This window comes from Saccoglossus kowalevskii, chromosome 7 (genome assembly GCF_978046115.1).
Source record: "Saccoglossus kowalevskii chromosome 7, keSacKowa6.1, whole genome shotgun sequence".
In the NCBI taxonomy this organism is placed as follows: domain Eukaryota; kingdom Metazoa; phylum Hemichordata; class Enteropneusta; family Harrimaniidae; genus Saccoglossus; species Saccoglossus kowalevskii.
In genome coordinates this window covers 7,099,428-7,117,585 of record NC_140647.1, presented here as the reverse complement: position 1 = coordinate 7,117,585, position 18,158 = coordinate 7,099,428, and the positions used below count along the sequence as shown (strand labels likewise).

General features: G+C 41.6%; 1 protein-coding gene across 1 annotated transcript in view; it reads left to right on the top strand.

Annotated features, from left to right (window-relative positions):
- LOC102802590 (alpha-amylase 2-like) overlaps positions 1-17,919 on the top strand; it is a 23,447-nt gene extending 5,528 nt beyond the window's left edge. Inside the window, exons 3-4 of the mRNA XM_085501609.1 lie at positions 16,290-16,522; positions 16,671-17,919. Coding sequence (XP_085357735.1) covers positions 16,290-16,522; positions 16,671-17,806 — 1,369 coding nt within the window. The 3' untranslated portion in view covers positions 17,807-17,919. The remainder of the gene's footprint in view (positions 1-16,289; positions 16,523-16,670) is intronic.
- Positions 17,920-18,158: the final 239 nt, after the last annotated feature.

Here is an 18,158-nt window from a genome sequence, read left to right as displayed (position 1 = left end):
GAGTGAGGTGGGTGGTGATGGAGGAATGGTTGGTAAAAGCGAGGTGGGTGGTGAGAATGAGATGGTAGGTGTGAGTGAGGTGGGTGGTAATGGTGGAATGGTTGGTGAAAGTGAGGTGGGTGGTGGGAATGAGATAGTAGGTGTGGGTGAGGTGGGTGGTGATGGTGGAATGGTTGGTGAAAGTGAGGTGGTTGGTAAGAAAGATATAGTAGGTGTGAGTGAGGTGGGTGGTGATGGAGGAATGGTTGGTAAAAGTGAGGTGGGTGGTGATAATGAGATGGTAGGTGTGAGTGAGGTGGGTGGTGATGGTGGAATGGTTGGTGAAAGTGAGGTGGGTGGTGAGAATGAGATGGTAGGTGTGAGTGAGGTGGGTGGTGATGGTGGAATGGTTGGTGAAAGTGAGGTGGGTGGTGGGAATGAGATAGTAGGTGTGAGTGAGGTGGGTGGTGATGGTGGAATGGTTGGTAAAAGTGAGGTGGGTGGTGCGAATGAGATGGTAGGTGTGAGTGAGGTGGATGGTGATAGTGGAATGGTTGGTGTGAGTGAGGTGGGTGGTGATAGTGGAATGGTTAGTGAAAATGAGGTGGGTGGTGATAGTGGAATGGTTGGTGAAAGTGAGGTGGGTGGTGAGAATGAGATGGTAGGTGTGAGGTGGGTGGTGATGGAGGAATGGTTGGTGAAAGTGAGGTGGGTGGTGGGAATGAGATAGTAGGTGTGAGTGAGGTGGGTGGTGATGGTGGAATGATTGGTAAAAGTGAGGTGGATGGTGAGAATGAGATAGTAGGTGTGAGTGAGGTAGGTGGTGATGGTTGAATGGTTGGTGAAAGTGAGGTGGGTGGTGGGATAAGATAGTAGGTGTGAGTGAGGTAGGTGGTGATGGTTGAATGGTTGGTGAAAGTGAGGTGGGTGGTGAGAATGAGATGGTAGGTGTGAGTGAGGTGGGTGGTGATGGAGGAATGGTTGGTAAAAGTGAGGTGGTTGGTGGGAATGAGATAGTAGGTGTGAGTGAGATGGGTGGCGATAATGGAATGGTTACTGAAAGTGAGGTGAGTTGAGAGAATGAGATGGTAGGTGTGAGTGTGGTGGGTGGTGGTGGTTGAATTGTTGGTAAAGTGAGGTGTGTGGTGAGAATGAGATGGTAGGTGTGAGTGAGGTGAGTGGTGATGGTTGAATGGTTGGGGAAAGTGAGGTGGGTGGTGCGAATGAGATAGTAGGTGTGAGTGAGGTGGGTGGTGATGGTTTAATGGTTGGTGAAAGTGAGGTGGGTGGTGGGAGTAAGATACTAGGTGTGAGTGTGGTGGGTGGTGATGGTTGAATTGTTGGTAAAAGTGAGGTGTGTGGTGAGAATGAGATGGTAGGTGTGAGTGAGGTGGGTGGTGATGGTGGAATGGTTGGTAAAGTGAGGTGAGTTGAGAGAATGAGATGGTAGGTGTGAGTGTGGTGGGTGGTGATGGTTGAATTGTTAGTAAAAGTGAGGTGTGTGGTGAGAATGAGATGGTAGGTGTGAGTGAGGTGAGTGGTGATGGTTGAATGGTTGGTGAAAGTGAGGTGGGTGGTGCGAATGAGATAGTAGGTGTGAGTGAGGTGGGTGGTGATGGTTGAATGGTTGGTGAAAGTGAGGTGGATGGTGGGAATGAGATAGTAGGTGTGAGTGAGGTGGGTGGTGATGGTGGAATGGTTGGTAAAAGTGAGGTGAGTTGAGAGAATGTGATGGTAGGTGTGAGTGTGGTGGGTAGTGATGGTTGAATTGTTGGTAAAAGTGAGGTGTGTGGTGAGAATGAGATGGTAGGTGTGAGTGAGGTGAGTGGTGATGGTTGATGGTTGGTGAAAGTGAGGTGGGTGGTGCGAATGAGATAGTAGGTGTGGTGAGGTGGGTGGTGATGGTTGAATGGTTGGTGAAAGTGAGGTGGGTGGTGGGAATGAGATAGTAGATGTGAGTGAGGTGGGTGGTGATGGTGGAATGGTTGTTGAAAGTGAGGTGGGTGGTGAGAATGAGATAGTAGATGTGAGTGAGGTGGGTGGTGATGGTGGAATGGTTGTTGAAAGTGAGGTGGGTGGTGAGAATGAGATAGTAGGTGTGAGTGAGGTGGGTGGTGATAGTGGAATGGTTGGTGAAAGTGAGATGGGCGGTGAGAATGAGAGGGTAGCTGTGAGTGATGTGGGTGGTGATGGAGGAATGGTTGGTAAAAGTGAGGTGTGTGGTGAGAATGAGATGGTAGATGTGAGTGAGGTGGGTGGTGAGAGTGAGATAGTAGCTGTGAGTGAGGTGGGTGGTGATGGTTGAATGATTGGTGAAAGTGAGGTGGGTGGTGGGAATGAGATGGTAGGTGTGAGTGAGGTGGGTGATGATGGTTGAATGGTTGGTGAAAGTGAGGTGGGTGGTGATGGTGGAATGGTTGGTAAAGGTGAGGTGGGTGGTGAGAATGAGATAGTAGCTGTGAGTGAGGTGGGTGGTGAGAGTGAAATGGTTGGTAAAAGTGAGGTGGGTGGTGAGAATGAGATAGTAGCTGTGAGTGAGGTGGGTGGTGATGGTTGAATGGTTGGTGAAACTGAGATGGGTGGTGGGAATGAGATGGTAGGTGTGAGTGAGGTGGGTGGTGATGGTTGAATGGTTGGTGAAAGTGAGGTGGGTGGCGATGGTGGAATGGTTTTTAAAAGTGAGGTGGTTGGTGAGAATGAGATGGTAGGTGTGAGTGAGGTGGGTGGGTGGTGATGGTTGAATGGTTGGTGATAGTGAGGTGGGTGGTGGGAATGAGATGGTAGGTGTGAGTGAGGTGAGTGATGATGGTTGAATGGTTGGTGAAAGTGAGGTGGGTGGTGGGAATGAGATAGTAGGTGTGAGTGAGGTGGGTGGTGATGGTGGAATGGTTGTTGAAAGTGGGTGGGTGGTGAGAATGAGATGGTAGGTGTGAGTGAGGTGAGTGGTGATAGTGGATGGTTGGTGAAAGTGAGGTGGGTTGTGGGAATGAGATAGTAGGTGTGAGTGCGGTGGATGGTGATGGTGGAATGGTTGATGAAGTGAGGTGGGTGGTGAGAATGAGATGGTAGGTGTGAGTGAGGTGGATGGTGATAGTGGAATGGTTGGTGAAAGTGAGGTGGGTGGTGAGAATGAGATGGTAGGTGTGAGTGAGGTGGGTGGTGATGGTGGAATGGTTGGTAAAAGTGAGGTGGGTGGTGAGTGAGATAGTAGGTGTGAGTGAGGTGGGTGGTGATGGTGGAATGGTTGGTGAAAGTGAGGTGGGTGGTGATAATGAGATGGTAGGTGTGAGTGAGGTAGATGGTGATAGTGGAATAGTTGGTGAAAGTTAGGTGGGTGGTAAGGATGAGATGGTAGGTGTGAGTGAGGTGGGTGGCGATGGTGGAATGGTTGTAAAGTGAGGTGGGTGGTGAGAATGAGATAGTAGGTGTGAGTGAGGTGGGTGGTGATAGTGGAATGGTTGGTAAAAGTGAGGTGGGTGGTGAGAATGAGATGGTAGGTGTGAGGTGGGTGGTGATGGTTGAATGGTTGGTGAAAGTGAGGTGGGTGGTGATGATGAAATGGTTGGTAAAAGTGAGGTGGGTGGTTAGAATGAGATAGTAGCTGTGAGTGAGGTAGGTGGTGATGGAGGAATGGTGGTAAAAGTGAGGTGTGTGGTGAGAATGAGATGGTAGGTGTGAGTGAGGTGGGTGGGTGGTGATGGTTGAATGGTTGGTGAAAGTGAGGTGGGTGGTGGGAATGAGATGGTAGGTGTGAGTGAGGTGAGTGGTGATGGTTGAATGGTTGGTGAAAGTGAGGTGGGTGGTGGGAATGAGATGGTAGGTGTGAGTGAGGTGGGTGGTGATGGTTGAATGGTTGGTGAAAGTGAGGTGGGTGGTGATGGTGGAATGGTTGGTAAAAGTGAGGTGGGTGGTGAGAATGAGATAGTAGCTGTGAGTGAGATAGGTGGTGATGGAGGAATGGTTGGTAAAGTGAGGTGTGTGGTGAGAATGAGATGGTAGGTGTGAGTGAGGTGGGTGGGTGGTGATGGTTGAATGGTTGGTGAAAGTGAGGTGGGTGGTGGGAATGAGATGGTAGGTGTGAGTGAGGTGAGTGGTGATGGTTGAATGGTTGGTGAAAGTGAGGTGGGTGGTGGGAATGAGATAGTAGGTGTGAGTGAGGTGGGTGGTGATGGTGGAATGGTTGTTGAAGTGAGTGAGGTAAGTGGTGAGAATGAGATGGTAGGTGTGAGGTGGGTGGTGATAGTGGAATGGTTGGAGAAAGAAAGGTGGGTGATGAGAATGAGATAGTAGGTGTGAGTGAGATGGGTGGTGTGAGTGGAATGGTTAGTTAAAGTGAAGTGGGTGGTGAGAATGAGATAGTAGGTGTGAGTGAGATGGGTGGTGAGAGTGGTATGTTTGGTGAAGTGAGGTGGGTGGTGAGAGTCTGATTTTAAGTCAGAACAAGATTGCTCTGTAAGAGTGTGATGTGATAGTGGAATGGTTAGTGAAAGTGAGGTGGGTTGTGGGAATGAGATAGTAGGTGTGAGTGCGGTGAGTGGTGATGGTTGAATGGTTGGTGAAAGTGAGGTGGGGTGTGGGAATGAGATAGTAGGTGTGAGTGAGGTGGGTGGTGATGGTTGAATGGTTGGTGAAAGTGAGGTGGATGGTGGGAATGAGATAGTAGGTGTGAGTGAGGTGGGCGGTGATGGTGGAATGGTTGGTAAAAGTGAGGTGAGTTGAGAGAATGAGATGGTAGGTGTGAGTGTGGTGGGTGGTGATGGTTGAATTGTTGGTAAAAGTGAGGTGTGTGGTGAGAATGAGATGGTAGGTGTGAGTGAGGTGAGTGGTGATGGTTGAATGGTTGGTGAAAGTGAGGTGGGTGGTGCGAATGAGATAGTAGGTGTGAGTGAGGTGGGTGGTGATGGTTGAATGGTTGGTGAAAGTGAGGTGGGTGGTGGGAATGAGATAGTAGATGTGAGTGAGGTGGGTGGTGATGGTGGAATGGTTGTTGAAAGTGAGGTGGGTGGTGAGAATGAGATAGTAGATGTGAGTGAGGTGGGTGGTGATGGTGGAATGGTTGTTGAAAGTGAGGTGGGTGGTGAGAATGAGATAGTAGGTGTGAGTGAGGTGGGTGGTGATAGTGGAATGGTTGGTGAAAGTGAGATGGGCGGTGAGAATGAGAGGGTAGCTGTGAGTGAGGTGGGTGGTGATGGAGGAATGGTTGGTAAAAGTGAGGTGTGTGGTGAGAATGAGATGGTAGATGTGAGTGAGGTGGGTGGTGAGAGTGAGATAGTAGCTGTGAGTGAGTTGGGTGGTGATGGTTGAATGGTTGGTGAAAGTGAGGTGGGTGGTGGGAATGAGATGGTAGGTGTGAGTGAGGTGGGTGATGATGGTTGAATGGTTGGTGAAAGTGAGGTGGGTGGTGATGGTGGAATGGTTGGTAAAGGTGAGGTGGGTGGTGAGAATGAGATAGTAGCTGTGAGTGAGGTCGGTGGTGAGAGTGAAATTTTTGGTAAAATTGAGGTGGGTGGTGAGAATGAGATAGTAGCTGTGAGTGAGGTGGGTGGGTGGTGATGGTTGAATGGTTGGTGAAAGTGAGGTGGGTGGTGATGGTGGAATGGTTGGTAAAAGTGAGGTGGGTGGTGAGAATGAGATGGTAGGTGTGAGTGAGGTGGGTGGGTGGTGATGGTTGAATGGTTGGTGAAAGTGAGGTGGGTGGTGGGAATGAGATGGTAGGTGTGAGTGAGGTGAGTGGTGATGGTTGAATGGTTGGTGAAAGTGAGGTGGGTGGTGGGAATGAGATAGTAGGTGTGAGTGGGGTGGGTGGTGATGGTGGAATGGTTGTTGAAAGTGAGGTGGGTGGTGAGAATTAGATGGTAGGTGTGAGTGAGATGAGTGGTGATAGTGGAATGGTTGGTGAAAGTGAGGTGGGTTGTGGGAATGAGATAGTAGGTGTGAGTGCGGTGGATGGTGATGGTGGAATGGTTGGTGAAAGTGAGGTGGGTGGTGAGAATGAGATGGTAGGTGTGAGTGAGGTGGATGGTGATAGTGGAATGGTTGGTGAAAGTGAGGTGGGTGGTGAGAATGAGATGGTAGGTGTGAGTGAGGTGGGTGGTGATGGTGGAATGGTTGGTAAAAGTGAGGTGGGTGGTGAGAATGAGATGGTAGGTGTGAGTGAGGTGGGTGGTGATGGTGGAATGGTTGGTGAAAGTGAGGTGGGTGGTGATAATGAGATGGTAGGTGTGAGTGAGGTAGATGGTGATAGTGGAATAGTTGGTGAAAGTTAGGTGGGTGGTAAGGATGAGATGGTAGGTGTGAGTGAGGTGGGTGGTGATGGTGGAATGGTTGGTAAAAGTGAGGTGGGTTGTGAGAATGAGATAGTAGGTGTGAGTGAGGTGGATGATGATAGTGGAATGGTTGGTGAAGTGAGGTGGGTGGTTAGAATGAGATAGTAGCTGTGAGTGAGGTAGGTGGTGATGGAGGAATGGTTGGTAAAAGTGAGGTGTGTGGTGAGAATGAGATGGTAGGTGTGAGTGAGGTAGGTGGTGATGGAGGAATGGTTGGTGAAAGTGAGGTGGGTGGTGATGATGGAATGGTTGGTAAAAGTGAGGTGGGTGGTTAGAATGAGATAGTAGCTGTGAGTGAGGTAGGTAGTGATGGAGGAATGGTTGGTAAAAGTGAGGTGTGTGGTGAGAATGAGATGGTAGGTGTGAGTGAGGTGGGTGGGTGGTGATGGTTGAATGGTTGGTGAAAGTGAGGTGGGTGGTGGGAATGAGATGGTAGGTGTGAGTGAGGTGAGTGTTGATGGTTGAATGGTTGGTGAAAGTGAGGTGGGTGGTGGGAATGAGATGGTAGTTGTGAGTGAGGTGGGTGGTGATGGTTGAATGGTTGGTGAAAGTGAGGTGGGTTGTGATGGTGGAATGGTTGGTAAAAGTGAGGTGGGTGGTGAGAATGAGATAGTAGCTGTGAGTGAGGTAGGTGGTGATGGAGGAATGGTTGGTAAAAGTGAGGTGTGTGGTGAGAATGAGATGGTAGGTGTGAGTGAGGTGGGTGGGTGGTGATGGTTGAATGGTTGGTGAAAGTGAGGTGGGTGGTGGGAATGAGATGGTAGGTGTGAGTGAGGTGAGTGGTGATGGTTGAATGGTTGGTGAAAGTGAGGTGGGTGGTGGGAATGAGATGGTAGGTGAGTGAGGTGGGTGGTGATGGTTGAATGGTTGGTGAAAGTGAGGTGGGTGGTGATGGTGGAATGGTTGGTAAAAGTGAGGTGGGTGGTGAGAATGAGATAGTAGCTGTGAGTGAGGTAGGTGGTGATGGAGGAATGGTTGGTAAAAGTGAGGTGTGTGGTGAGAATGAGATGGTAGGTGTGAGTGAGGTGGGTGGGTGGTGATGGTTGAATGGTTGGTGAAAGTGAGGTGGGTGGTGGGAATGAGATGGTAGGTGTGAGTGAGGTGAGTGGTGATGGTTGAATGGTTGGTGAAAGTGAGGTGGGTGGTGGGAATGAGATAGTAGGTGTGAGTGAGGTGGGTGGTGATGGGGGAATGGTTGTTGAAAGTGAGGTGGGTGGTGAGAATGAGATGGTAGATGTGAGTGAGGTGAGTGGTGATAGTGGAATGGTTGGTGAAAGTGAGGTGGGTTGTGGGAATGAGATAGTAGGTGTGAGTGCGGTGGATGGTGATGGTGGAATGGTTGGTGAAAGTGAGGTGGGTGGTGAGAATGAGATGGTAGGTGTGAGTGAGGTGGATGGTGATAGTGGAATGGTTGGTGAAAGTGAGGTGGGTGGTGAGAATGAGATGGTAGCTGTGAGTGAGGTGGGTGGTGATGGTGGAATGGTTGGTAAAAGTGAGGTGGGTGGTGAGAATGAGATGGTAGGTGTGAGTGAGGTGGGTGGTGATGGAGGAATGGTTGGTGAAAGTGAGGTGGGTGGTGATAATGAGATGGTAGGTGTGAGTGAGGTGGATGGTGATAGTGGAATAGTTGGTGAAAGTGAGGTGGGTGGTAAGAATGAGATGGTAGGTGTGAGTGAGGTGGGTGGTGATGGTGGAATGGTTGGTAAAAGTGAGGTGGGTGGTGAGAATGAGATAGTAGGTGTGAGTGAGGTGGGTGGTGATAGTGGAATGGTTGGTAAAAGTGAGGTGGGTGGTGAGAATGAGATGGTAGGTGTGAGGTGGGTGGTGATAGTGGAATGGTTGGAGAAAGAAAGGTGGGTGATGAGAATGAGATAGTAGGTGTGAGTGAGATGGGTGGTGAGAGTGGAATGGTTAGTTAAAGTGAAGTGGGTGGTGAGAATGAGATAGTAGGTGTGAGTGAGATGGGTGGTGAGAGTGGAATGTTTGGTGAAAGTGAGGTGGGTGGTGTGAGTCTGATTTTAAGTCAGAACAAGATTGCTCTGTAAGAGTGTGATGTAAAAATTTTCTGACAAAATTGTTTCTCTTTTATTTTAATATTTATTTTATTACATTTCATTTATTTTATTTATTACTTGTTTAATAAAACATGGTTCCATACAATCATGAATGTATCTTGTCTATTATTGTGGTCACATAACATACCGTGGAATGCTTTATTTGCACTGGCATTTTATTTTCCGTGTTTTAGCAAGTCAATTTTCTGCAAAATAAATTCCAGCTTTCTCTATACGTTGCATTGAGTCTTAATACAACATAGTGAAAATTAGATCCACACAATGCCAGAAAGCTGTTTTCAGCAACAATAAATTCAAGAGAAAATAAAGTTGTTTACATTTTCAGCTTTTACACTGATATTCCATGTACTAATTATTCAATTTCAATGAAACTTGGTACATTGATGCTCCAGAACATTGCACAGACCCGTTCAGTTTTGGGTTAAAATCAGATCATAATAATTACCTAAATCATAATTTTTGGTTCTAATCACATTTCAATGAAACTTCGTACATAGATATTCTGTGACAGTACTTATCTTAATTCAATGAATCTTGCTACATATGTACTCTAACACAATGTGATGATCAAATTAATTTTAGGTTTATATACATCTATAATAATTACCTAATTTACATAATAATTTACTTTACAGCTTTGCACTGATTTAGTTTAATCATCACATTATAATGAAACATTGTACAAGTGCACCCTGAAACAATATACAGACCTAAATCTATGCATAATAATGTCAATGTCAACTAGTTGGTCACCAGTTAAACTTAAAGATCATGTTTTCTTTGTTGGAGGTTCGCAATCCATTTCAAAGTCACAACACAGAGAACACAGCGTTCTGGCGTTCGTCCAGGCACCTCAAGGTGTTGAGGGACGGTGGTTTAGGTTTGTGTGGCGAACGACAATCACCAAACGACCGACGCTCACAACTTGGATCCCGCCATTAACAAAAGCAATATTATGGTTATATCATTTTTCAGATGTTTTTAATTCGGTGTTTTTTCAATATTTTTTCGAAATTCAACTACTATATTTCCCTAAAAATCAAATACTTCCGGTTTCATGTATTTCCGTATTAAACCTGTAGTCAATTCATGTTCCTGGGCCACTTGGTTTAGCCGTGCATTATCAGCCAATATACCATTAAGTGCATATGCAAATGTTGTGTATGGACCAATAAAATCGATGGATCAATATGCTGGTATAATATAATAAGTTTTTTTCCAATTCAAATTTTGGTCCAGCAGAACATCAACATATGTAGTACACTCTACCTCACTAATAATTTGGTTTTAATTGTAAAACTTGCAAAAGTCGCTATTTTTATTTAAATAATATATATTCAATTTTTTTTATTGCCAATTAAATACAGTCGCATCAGTCAACTATTTGATATAACTTTTCATTAACATAATGTAGGTTAATAATGTTCTTAGATTGGAATGTATGAAATAAGCTGGTGCCGTCTGCAAACAGACCTTACGTCAGGTACCAGGGATCGTTACGTTCGCCACCTTTCGACCAAGCAAAACACACAGAATAGAATCGTGTCAACTGCTAATCTCAGTCGCCTTGTGGAGAGCTCGCCGAGGCTGGCTCGCCTTGCCGTAGAACTTACCAAGACTGACCCAGACTCCTTTATTCACTTCTCAAAACCTTAGCCAATTACAGGGGAGTTTAAAAGCTTAAGGCGTGGCCTCCAAACATTCAACTCGCATATAGCCAAGTAAAATTGTCGAATGCCTTTTCTAAGATCTAAACAAAATACATGAACTACATTCCCTTTATCAAATTCATCTAATACCCTTTGTACTAAAATTTTCTCTAAAGCCATACTGTTTGAATTAACAGTTAATTGTTTGTTGATTATTTTTCTCGAATAATGTACTTAGTTGGGGCAGTACTGAGACAGGGTCAAAAGGATTTGGGTAGCCTTTTCTATTTTAAGAGCATTTAGAAACGAGCATGTGCATTGTAAATATCGAACGTACGTGGTGAGATGTCATTTGCAAGATTTATCCCAACTCTGGCAAAAAAGTTATTGAACCCATTCACACTTGCATCTTGGTCATTCAGTATAGTCGTAACGTTGCTCTCAGAGTCATGGACATCCAGGTGGTCCGGTATTTTTGATTTTGTATGTCCTCTTCCTAAATTTCATTTATTATTTCCCAAGTTTTATTCGTTTTTTTCCTTTATATTCAACAAACTGATCTGAATAGAAATTGCGTTTCGCATCTCTTAGGACATTTGTCACATCATTTCTATAGCGTTTATTTTTAGCCACATTTCCCGCATTATAATTACGTTTAACCATTTTATGTTTTTTATTTATTGCCCTTTTTAACTCTATAGTGAGCCAGGGATGTTTGGGATAGTGCGTGAACAAATTTGTTTTGTACTTGGAGAGGCATGTTTCATATACATCATCAACACGGTTACTACCATACACGTTGGCCCAATCCTGACTTTCTAGTTCATTTTTAAATTTGATTATATCAAGATTGGAGTAGTCGTCGACGTGAAACGAGTACGCCCTCAAATAATGTGCCTGTTGTTCCAAATAAGTTGTTTAGTGATATCATTTTCATTTTCAGAAATTATCTTACTCCAAATTTGCAAATTACCTAGAATAACCTGATGGAGAGTACTTTAGGTTCAAAATAATATTGTAATACCTTCTAATGTTTAAACAGTTTTCATAGGTGGTCATGCTCATGACACAACCTTCTTATCCAGTTTATTCTTTGAGATACATATATAGCTTTTGTATCAGGTATCAAGAGTCTGCCACTACCAGTATCACCGGCCATGTTTTTTCTAGCTATCCTGTCAGACCTTTCCATAAGAATTTCTTAAATAACGAGTTAATTTAAGATACGTTAAGACAAGTAGATTTGATTTGATTCCATTTCAGTCCCCCATTTTCCAAAAATGTAGGCTTCTCTTCAGAGCAACAATTACATTACCAATATTACATTTTAAATGCAGCTAGTTGACACGAAAAGTGAATGTTTTTGATCTTTCGAACTTTTCCATACCTTAACATCTTCCCACGGTCTCCAGTCTTTATGAATCTGTCTTTCCCTTATTAGCTCTGCTGTCGACTTTGTCGAGCGGAGCTTATCACATGAGTGATTGTCCGTCGTCGTCCGTCGTCCGTGTCAATGTTTGACTTTTTCGACTTCTTTTTGAAAACTACAAGCCTGAATGCTTTGATACTTGGTGTATATGTACCTTGGGTAGACCTCTCTTAGGTTTGTTCATTTCATGATGATATCTTCAATTGTAATTGCTTTGATATTACATATATAGATACTACATGTGGACCTCTCTCAGATTTGTTAATTTCGTTGTGATATCTTCAATTACTAGTATCTAATTTTTATGAATGATTTTTGTACTTTTTGGTAAAAAGTGATATTTTCGACTTCTTGTTATAAACCACAAGTTCAATTGCTTTGATATTACATATATAGGTACTACATGTGGACCTCTCTCAGATTTGTTAATTTCGTTGTGATATCTTCAATTATCTAATTTTTATGAATGATTTTTGTACTTTTTAGTAAAAAGTGATATTTTCGACTTCTTGTTGAAAACCACAAGTCTAATTGCTTTGATATTACATATATAGGTACTATGTGGACCTCTCTCAGATTTGTTAATTTCGTTGTGATATCGTCAATTATCTAATTTTTATGAATGATTTTTGTACTTTTTGGTAAAAAGTGATATTTTCGACTTCTTGTTATAAACCACAAGTTCAATTGCTTTGATATTACATATATAGGTACTACATGTGGACCACTCTCAGATTTGTTAATTTCATGATGACATCTTCAATTCTCTAATTTTGATGAATATTTTTGGCATTTTTGGTAAAAAGTGATATTTTCGATTTCTTGTTGAAAACAGCAAGTCCGATTGCTTTTATATTACATATATAGGTACTACATGTAGACCTCTTTCAGATTTGTTAATTTTGTGGTGATATCTTCAATTATCTAATGTTGATGATTATTTTTGTCATTTTTGGTGAAAAGTGATATTTTAGAATTCTTGTTGAAAACCACAAGTCTAATTGCTTTGATATTACATATATAGGTACTACATGTGGACCTCTCTCAGATTTGTTAATTTCGTTGTGATATCTTCAATTATCTAATTTTTATGAATGATTTTTGTACTTTTTGGTAAAAAGTGATATTTTCGACTTCTTGTTATAAACCACAAGTTCAATTGCTTTGATATTACATATATAGGTACTACATGTGGACCACTCTCAGATTTGTTAATTTTATGATGACATCTTCAATTCTCTAATTTTGATGAATATTTTTGGCATTTTTGGTAAAAAGTGATATTTTCGATTTCTTGTTGAAAACAGCAAGTCCGATTGCTTTTATATTACATATATAGGTACTACATGTAGACCTCTTTCAGATTTGTTAATTTTGTGGTGATATCTTCAATTATCTAATGTTGATGATTATTTTTGTCATTTTTGGTGAAAAGTGATATTTTAGAATTCTTGTTGAAAACAGAAAGTCCCATTACTTTGATACTATACATATTGTTCATTTTCTAATGATATCTTCTGTTCTTTGATTGAAATGTGCCTTGCTAACAGCAGAGCTATCTCAGCTGACAGGCTGCTTGTTTCTAATAAGTAAGCACCTCTTGTCTCCTTTTTCAAAAGCATCATTGAGAGAATTCTGCTGACAAGCCAACGTTTCCCGGCGTTTTGTTCGCAGGAAAAGACATTACCGCATTATAAGATGCCTTTACATATATCTGACACTTCACCAGTTTTGAAATATTCAGATTTTGAAGAGAACTGTTTTGTGCATTTTTTATTTCATTCAATTTGGATGAATATAGTTGTTCATAAAAGGTCTTGATTTCTTTAGTAATATTTATTACCTTTTGGTTTTCGAGTACAATTTTATTTATTTGAGACTTTTTTTATTATCGTTTTACTCTTTGTAGAAAATACTTGTTTTTCTCTCCTAGTTTGTACCAATTGCATCGTCATCTCACTATACATCCCTCTGTGTTAATAGTATACTCGGTCGGGTTAAATATTAAATTTATTTTCCTCGCCACAAAAAAACGTAATACAATTATTTTGGCCTGACAGTTCATGTTCTTTTCATATTTTCTTGTTCTTTTTCAGTCACTGTAAAATGACATTGTCCTCTGTAAAATGTTATGTAATTACAATGAGTATACCTTGAGGCCGGAGGCCTACGGTATTATGAATAAATTTATTATATTCATAATATTTAATATTTTTACCACCTCGTGTGCAGCTTCTTAACCAATATAAAATTACACAATTCGTGTAACACGACTGGAAATCACGAATTAAAGCGTCGAACTCTTCCTTCGCATCCGTAGCGCCAGGTTTCCTTCTCAGTTGAACTTCAGAATTTGGTGTTAAACGCCGTGTTCGGCTATGGTAGTACATTGATCGCCAGATTTCAGGGTCATGCCAAGCCTAGATCGCCTTTGTTGGCAAGATCTCCACAAACAGCAACAACCCCAGAACCACGCTATCTCGTTTCTTGTAATAAAATCCATAAACCGCGTGACATACTCTTTCTACATCTGTTGAAGTCGGGTTCACACACATCGTTTAATTCTTTTTCTAATTGAGCTATTTCAGACCTGGGATTTTTAGCCTTCTCTTTTCTATATTTAATAGAAGTTAGCTTAATTTTGACCCAATCCACTTCAACCAATTCACAGGAGTTTGGATCGCGTAGTAGACTAGTATTAGTTTTCCAGTACGATGGTCCCCTTTCAATTTTCTTCCCATGGGCATTCCAATATTATAGCAGAATGGTCTGATATTGAACAGAGAAGAATGTAAACATTCTGTGTATTTATTTGTAAGTCATCTCTAATTAAAAAGTAATCAATCCTACTTTGTTTATATCGTTTCGATGTGAATTCAGCATTATCTGGATGTATTACTCCCCAAATATCAATTAATTCATAGATTTCCATGGTTTCATTCAAGATCACCTCCCCATATGATCTGGGAATCTACGTTGTATCCAGTCATATGCGTTCATCGTTTGGGGCATATGTGATTATCAAGGCTGTTTTTCTTTCTGCCACATGGGCATCTACAAATAAATCAACAGCCTCATTATGCACATCGGGACAGACATTCCTAAAAATGATAATAACCCCTCTACTACCAATGAGAAAAATATATATCGCCCTTAAACTGCTATTCCAAAAACGTGGCACATCAACTATTACTATGAGTCTCCTGTAACATTATAATGTTCGATTGTCCTTACCAATTCCCCCTCACAATTAAAGACAGTATTTTCATATTGGACTGCATTTTTGTAGCAATTTAACTTTCAAATTTATATGTAAACCAGGTTCTATTTCTTTTTTGAACGTCAACATTTTCTGAATAAGATAACCAGTAACAATTAAAACCGAAAAAAAGACAGAGGGAATAGCTATGAATTTTAATCAACAAGACGAAATCCACCCACGAGACGAATTGGTAAACTCATCAGACTTGCACATTTGGACACTTCTCATTTTGGTCAAAAACAAGAACAATACAAATGTGTTTTTGTTATTTAAACAGGTTTATTGTGGTCGTTCTATTCCAACTGGTACGCTATCTATGCTTTTATCACAAAAGTAATATAAACGCGTCTATTCATAACTTTAATGCACAAACTACTCATGTGGATATTTCAATCACATATGGAACGTTGCCAAGTTTACTCCAGGTGTTATAAATAGAAACGGTATAACTCTCATACATCTTATTTTAGCCCCTTTTCGGATTCACACTGTAAAAGATCCTCAAGTCATGTATTCAGTATATATGCTATTGTAGTTATTTCTGGATATCAGATTTGTTTAGCAGCTTTTTCCTGTACATACAGTCAAATAAATATCCTCTGTGCATCAAACGATATGCCATAAACTGTGAATCAATGACTTGTATGGACGGTTTGACCTTGGTCATTTCACGTTTAGCTTGGTCGTCTTCGGTATCACAAAATAAAAGTAACTATGCATACAAGTATCGGGTCAGCCTCAGAACTACAGAAACCCGGTTTCATACACTAAAACAGAGTCAAAACATGTGTAGCCCTTGTGATGATAAAATAATATATTTTATTTGTTTGGTTACATAACTTAATTAACCTTTGTTCTATCATTTACAATAGCCATTGTCGTATATGACTCTATATGAACATATTCGCCTGCATTGATGCCCAATCCTAACAATGTATAGAGTCAATTAAGCACGTGAACATGTCACTAATAACGCATAACTCAATACTGCATTGTCTTCACGTGACTCGCAGCATGAATTGACTCTAATTATCACTAATTATCAACATGAGTTTTGGTATTAGCAGACTTCAGTGTTCAGTGGAAATGTAACCGGTTAGTGACAGTCACGCCTACTAATTCACAAACAAACGTGTGTCTCTCAAGTTTCAACTCTGTGGTTAGTGGTGAATAAAACATTGTAACCAATTTAAATCTTCTGTTATGCTTTGATTAAAACTATCTCACATATGATATGAGTACTTATCTCACATATGATGAGTACTTTCCTCACATATGACGAGTACTTTATGGCCAAATTTTAGCTGTATGTTTAATCAAAATATGCAAATTTCTGAACACAGCCTCATATTCACGAATACCACGGAAATGTCAAATACATCGACATTAAAATGACATTACAAGTATTTCCAATTAAACCTAATTTTGTGGTTCATAGTAATACAAATTACATAAAAAAATATAAATTAAATTATACAATAATACAGTCTAGGTTTTTCATGTCACAACACCTGATCATATGCTTGATCATTACTGTTCATAATAGATGGTATCGGATCATATTTTCAGGTTCTTTGCACCATATTGGTTAGGTGGTGTACAGGTATCCCCTGCCAATGAACATCGTGTTGTAACAGAAGAGCAATGGCGACCATGGTGGGAACGCTACCAGCCTGTAAGTTATTCAGTGGTTAGTAGAAGTGGTGATCGAGCTGAATTCATTGATATGGTAAATCGATGCAACGCTGTAAACATCAATATTTATGTAGATGTTATATTCAATCACATGTGCGGAGATCACAGTAAGTTTGTTAATTTTTCGTGTCAATTTGTAACATTTATTAAATGATATGCAATAGTATTTAAAACATGCAAATAAAGACATAGTTTATGTGAAAACATGATGAATATACATAACAGTTTGTCAGTGGTTTATTCCTTCATTTTCAGTAAGTGGGTATGGTATCGATGGTAATTGGTATGATACGACCAACGATGCCCGCGATTTCCCAGCCGTGCCCTACTCTGAGTGGGATTTCAATGATGATATTTGCGACAAAAATATTGAGAATTATAATGATGAATGGGAAGTTCGCAACTGTCGATTAGTGGGTCTAGTTGATCTAAAACTCAGTAAAACGTATGTGCGCGATAAAGTAGTGGAATTCCTAAATGATCTGATTTCTCTTGGAGTCGCTGGTTTCCGTGTAGATGCGTGTAAACACATGTATCCCGAGGATTTAGAAGTCATTTATGGGCAATTGAACGACCTTGTCACACCGACATTCCCTTCTGGCAGTCGACCGTTTATTGTTCAAGAGGTGATAGATTACGGCGGTGAAGCAATTTCAGCAACAGAATACACTCACTTAGGTCGTGTGACTGAATTCAAATATGGTCAAGAGCTGTCAAACTGTTTCAGGGGCAATAATGATCTAAAATGGTTAGTCAGCTGGGGAGAACCTTGGGGACTTTTACCAAGAGGTGTCGCACTTTCTTTCATCGATAATCATGACACACAACGAAGCCATGGAGGAGGAGGCAATCCACTAACATATAAGGAACCCCGTGAATACAAGATGGCAGTTTCATTCATGTTAGCTCATGATTATGGTGTACCCAGAATAATGAGTAGTTACTATTTTACCGATAATGAGGCAGGACCGCCTTCACATCCAGATGGATCCACAAAAGATGTGACATGTTTCGATGAATGGGTATGTGAACACCGGTGGAGACAGATCACTGGTTCTTCGTGGTTCCGCAAGGTTACCCATGGTACTGGTGTTGACAATTGGTGGGACAATAATAGTAACCAGATTGCCTTTTCTCGTGGTAACCTGGGATGGTATGCTGTGAACAATGATGCATATGCCATGGACGCAACTATATACACTGGATTACCTGCTGGTACATATTGTAACCTGTATGTCTCATCCTACGATAAAGACACCAAAGCCTGCGTCGATAAGGAAAATGTTGGTACACCGTCTACTGTTACTGTGAAAAGTAATGGCGATGCCTCGGTTTATATACCCAATAACAGCAATCCTGTCATTGTAATACACGTTGATGCCACTGTATAATGAATGACCTGTAACATTATTGAGAGAACATATTTCGTAATCATTTATGGACATAAATAGATTATGTACGAAATATATGGTATCATGATGGTAATAAAAAAAGTCCAAACAGATCAATCGAATTGTGATTTTCCATGTCCATTCACATGATTGAACATATTGTATCTGTGTTAGTTCCACAGGTCGTAATCATAGGCAGCAGGCGCCCAGTTTTGTCATGCAAGTGAGAGGGCACCCACATAACTCACACTGGACAGGGGGTTCTTTCACTGCTATTATGGGGTAGACAAGGCAATAGTACTGGAAATGAAATACAAATACTCCAAAATATCGAGTTAAAGCTCCTGGCTTT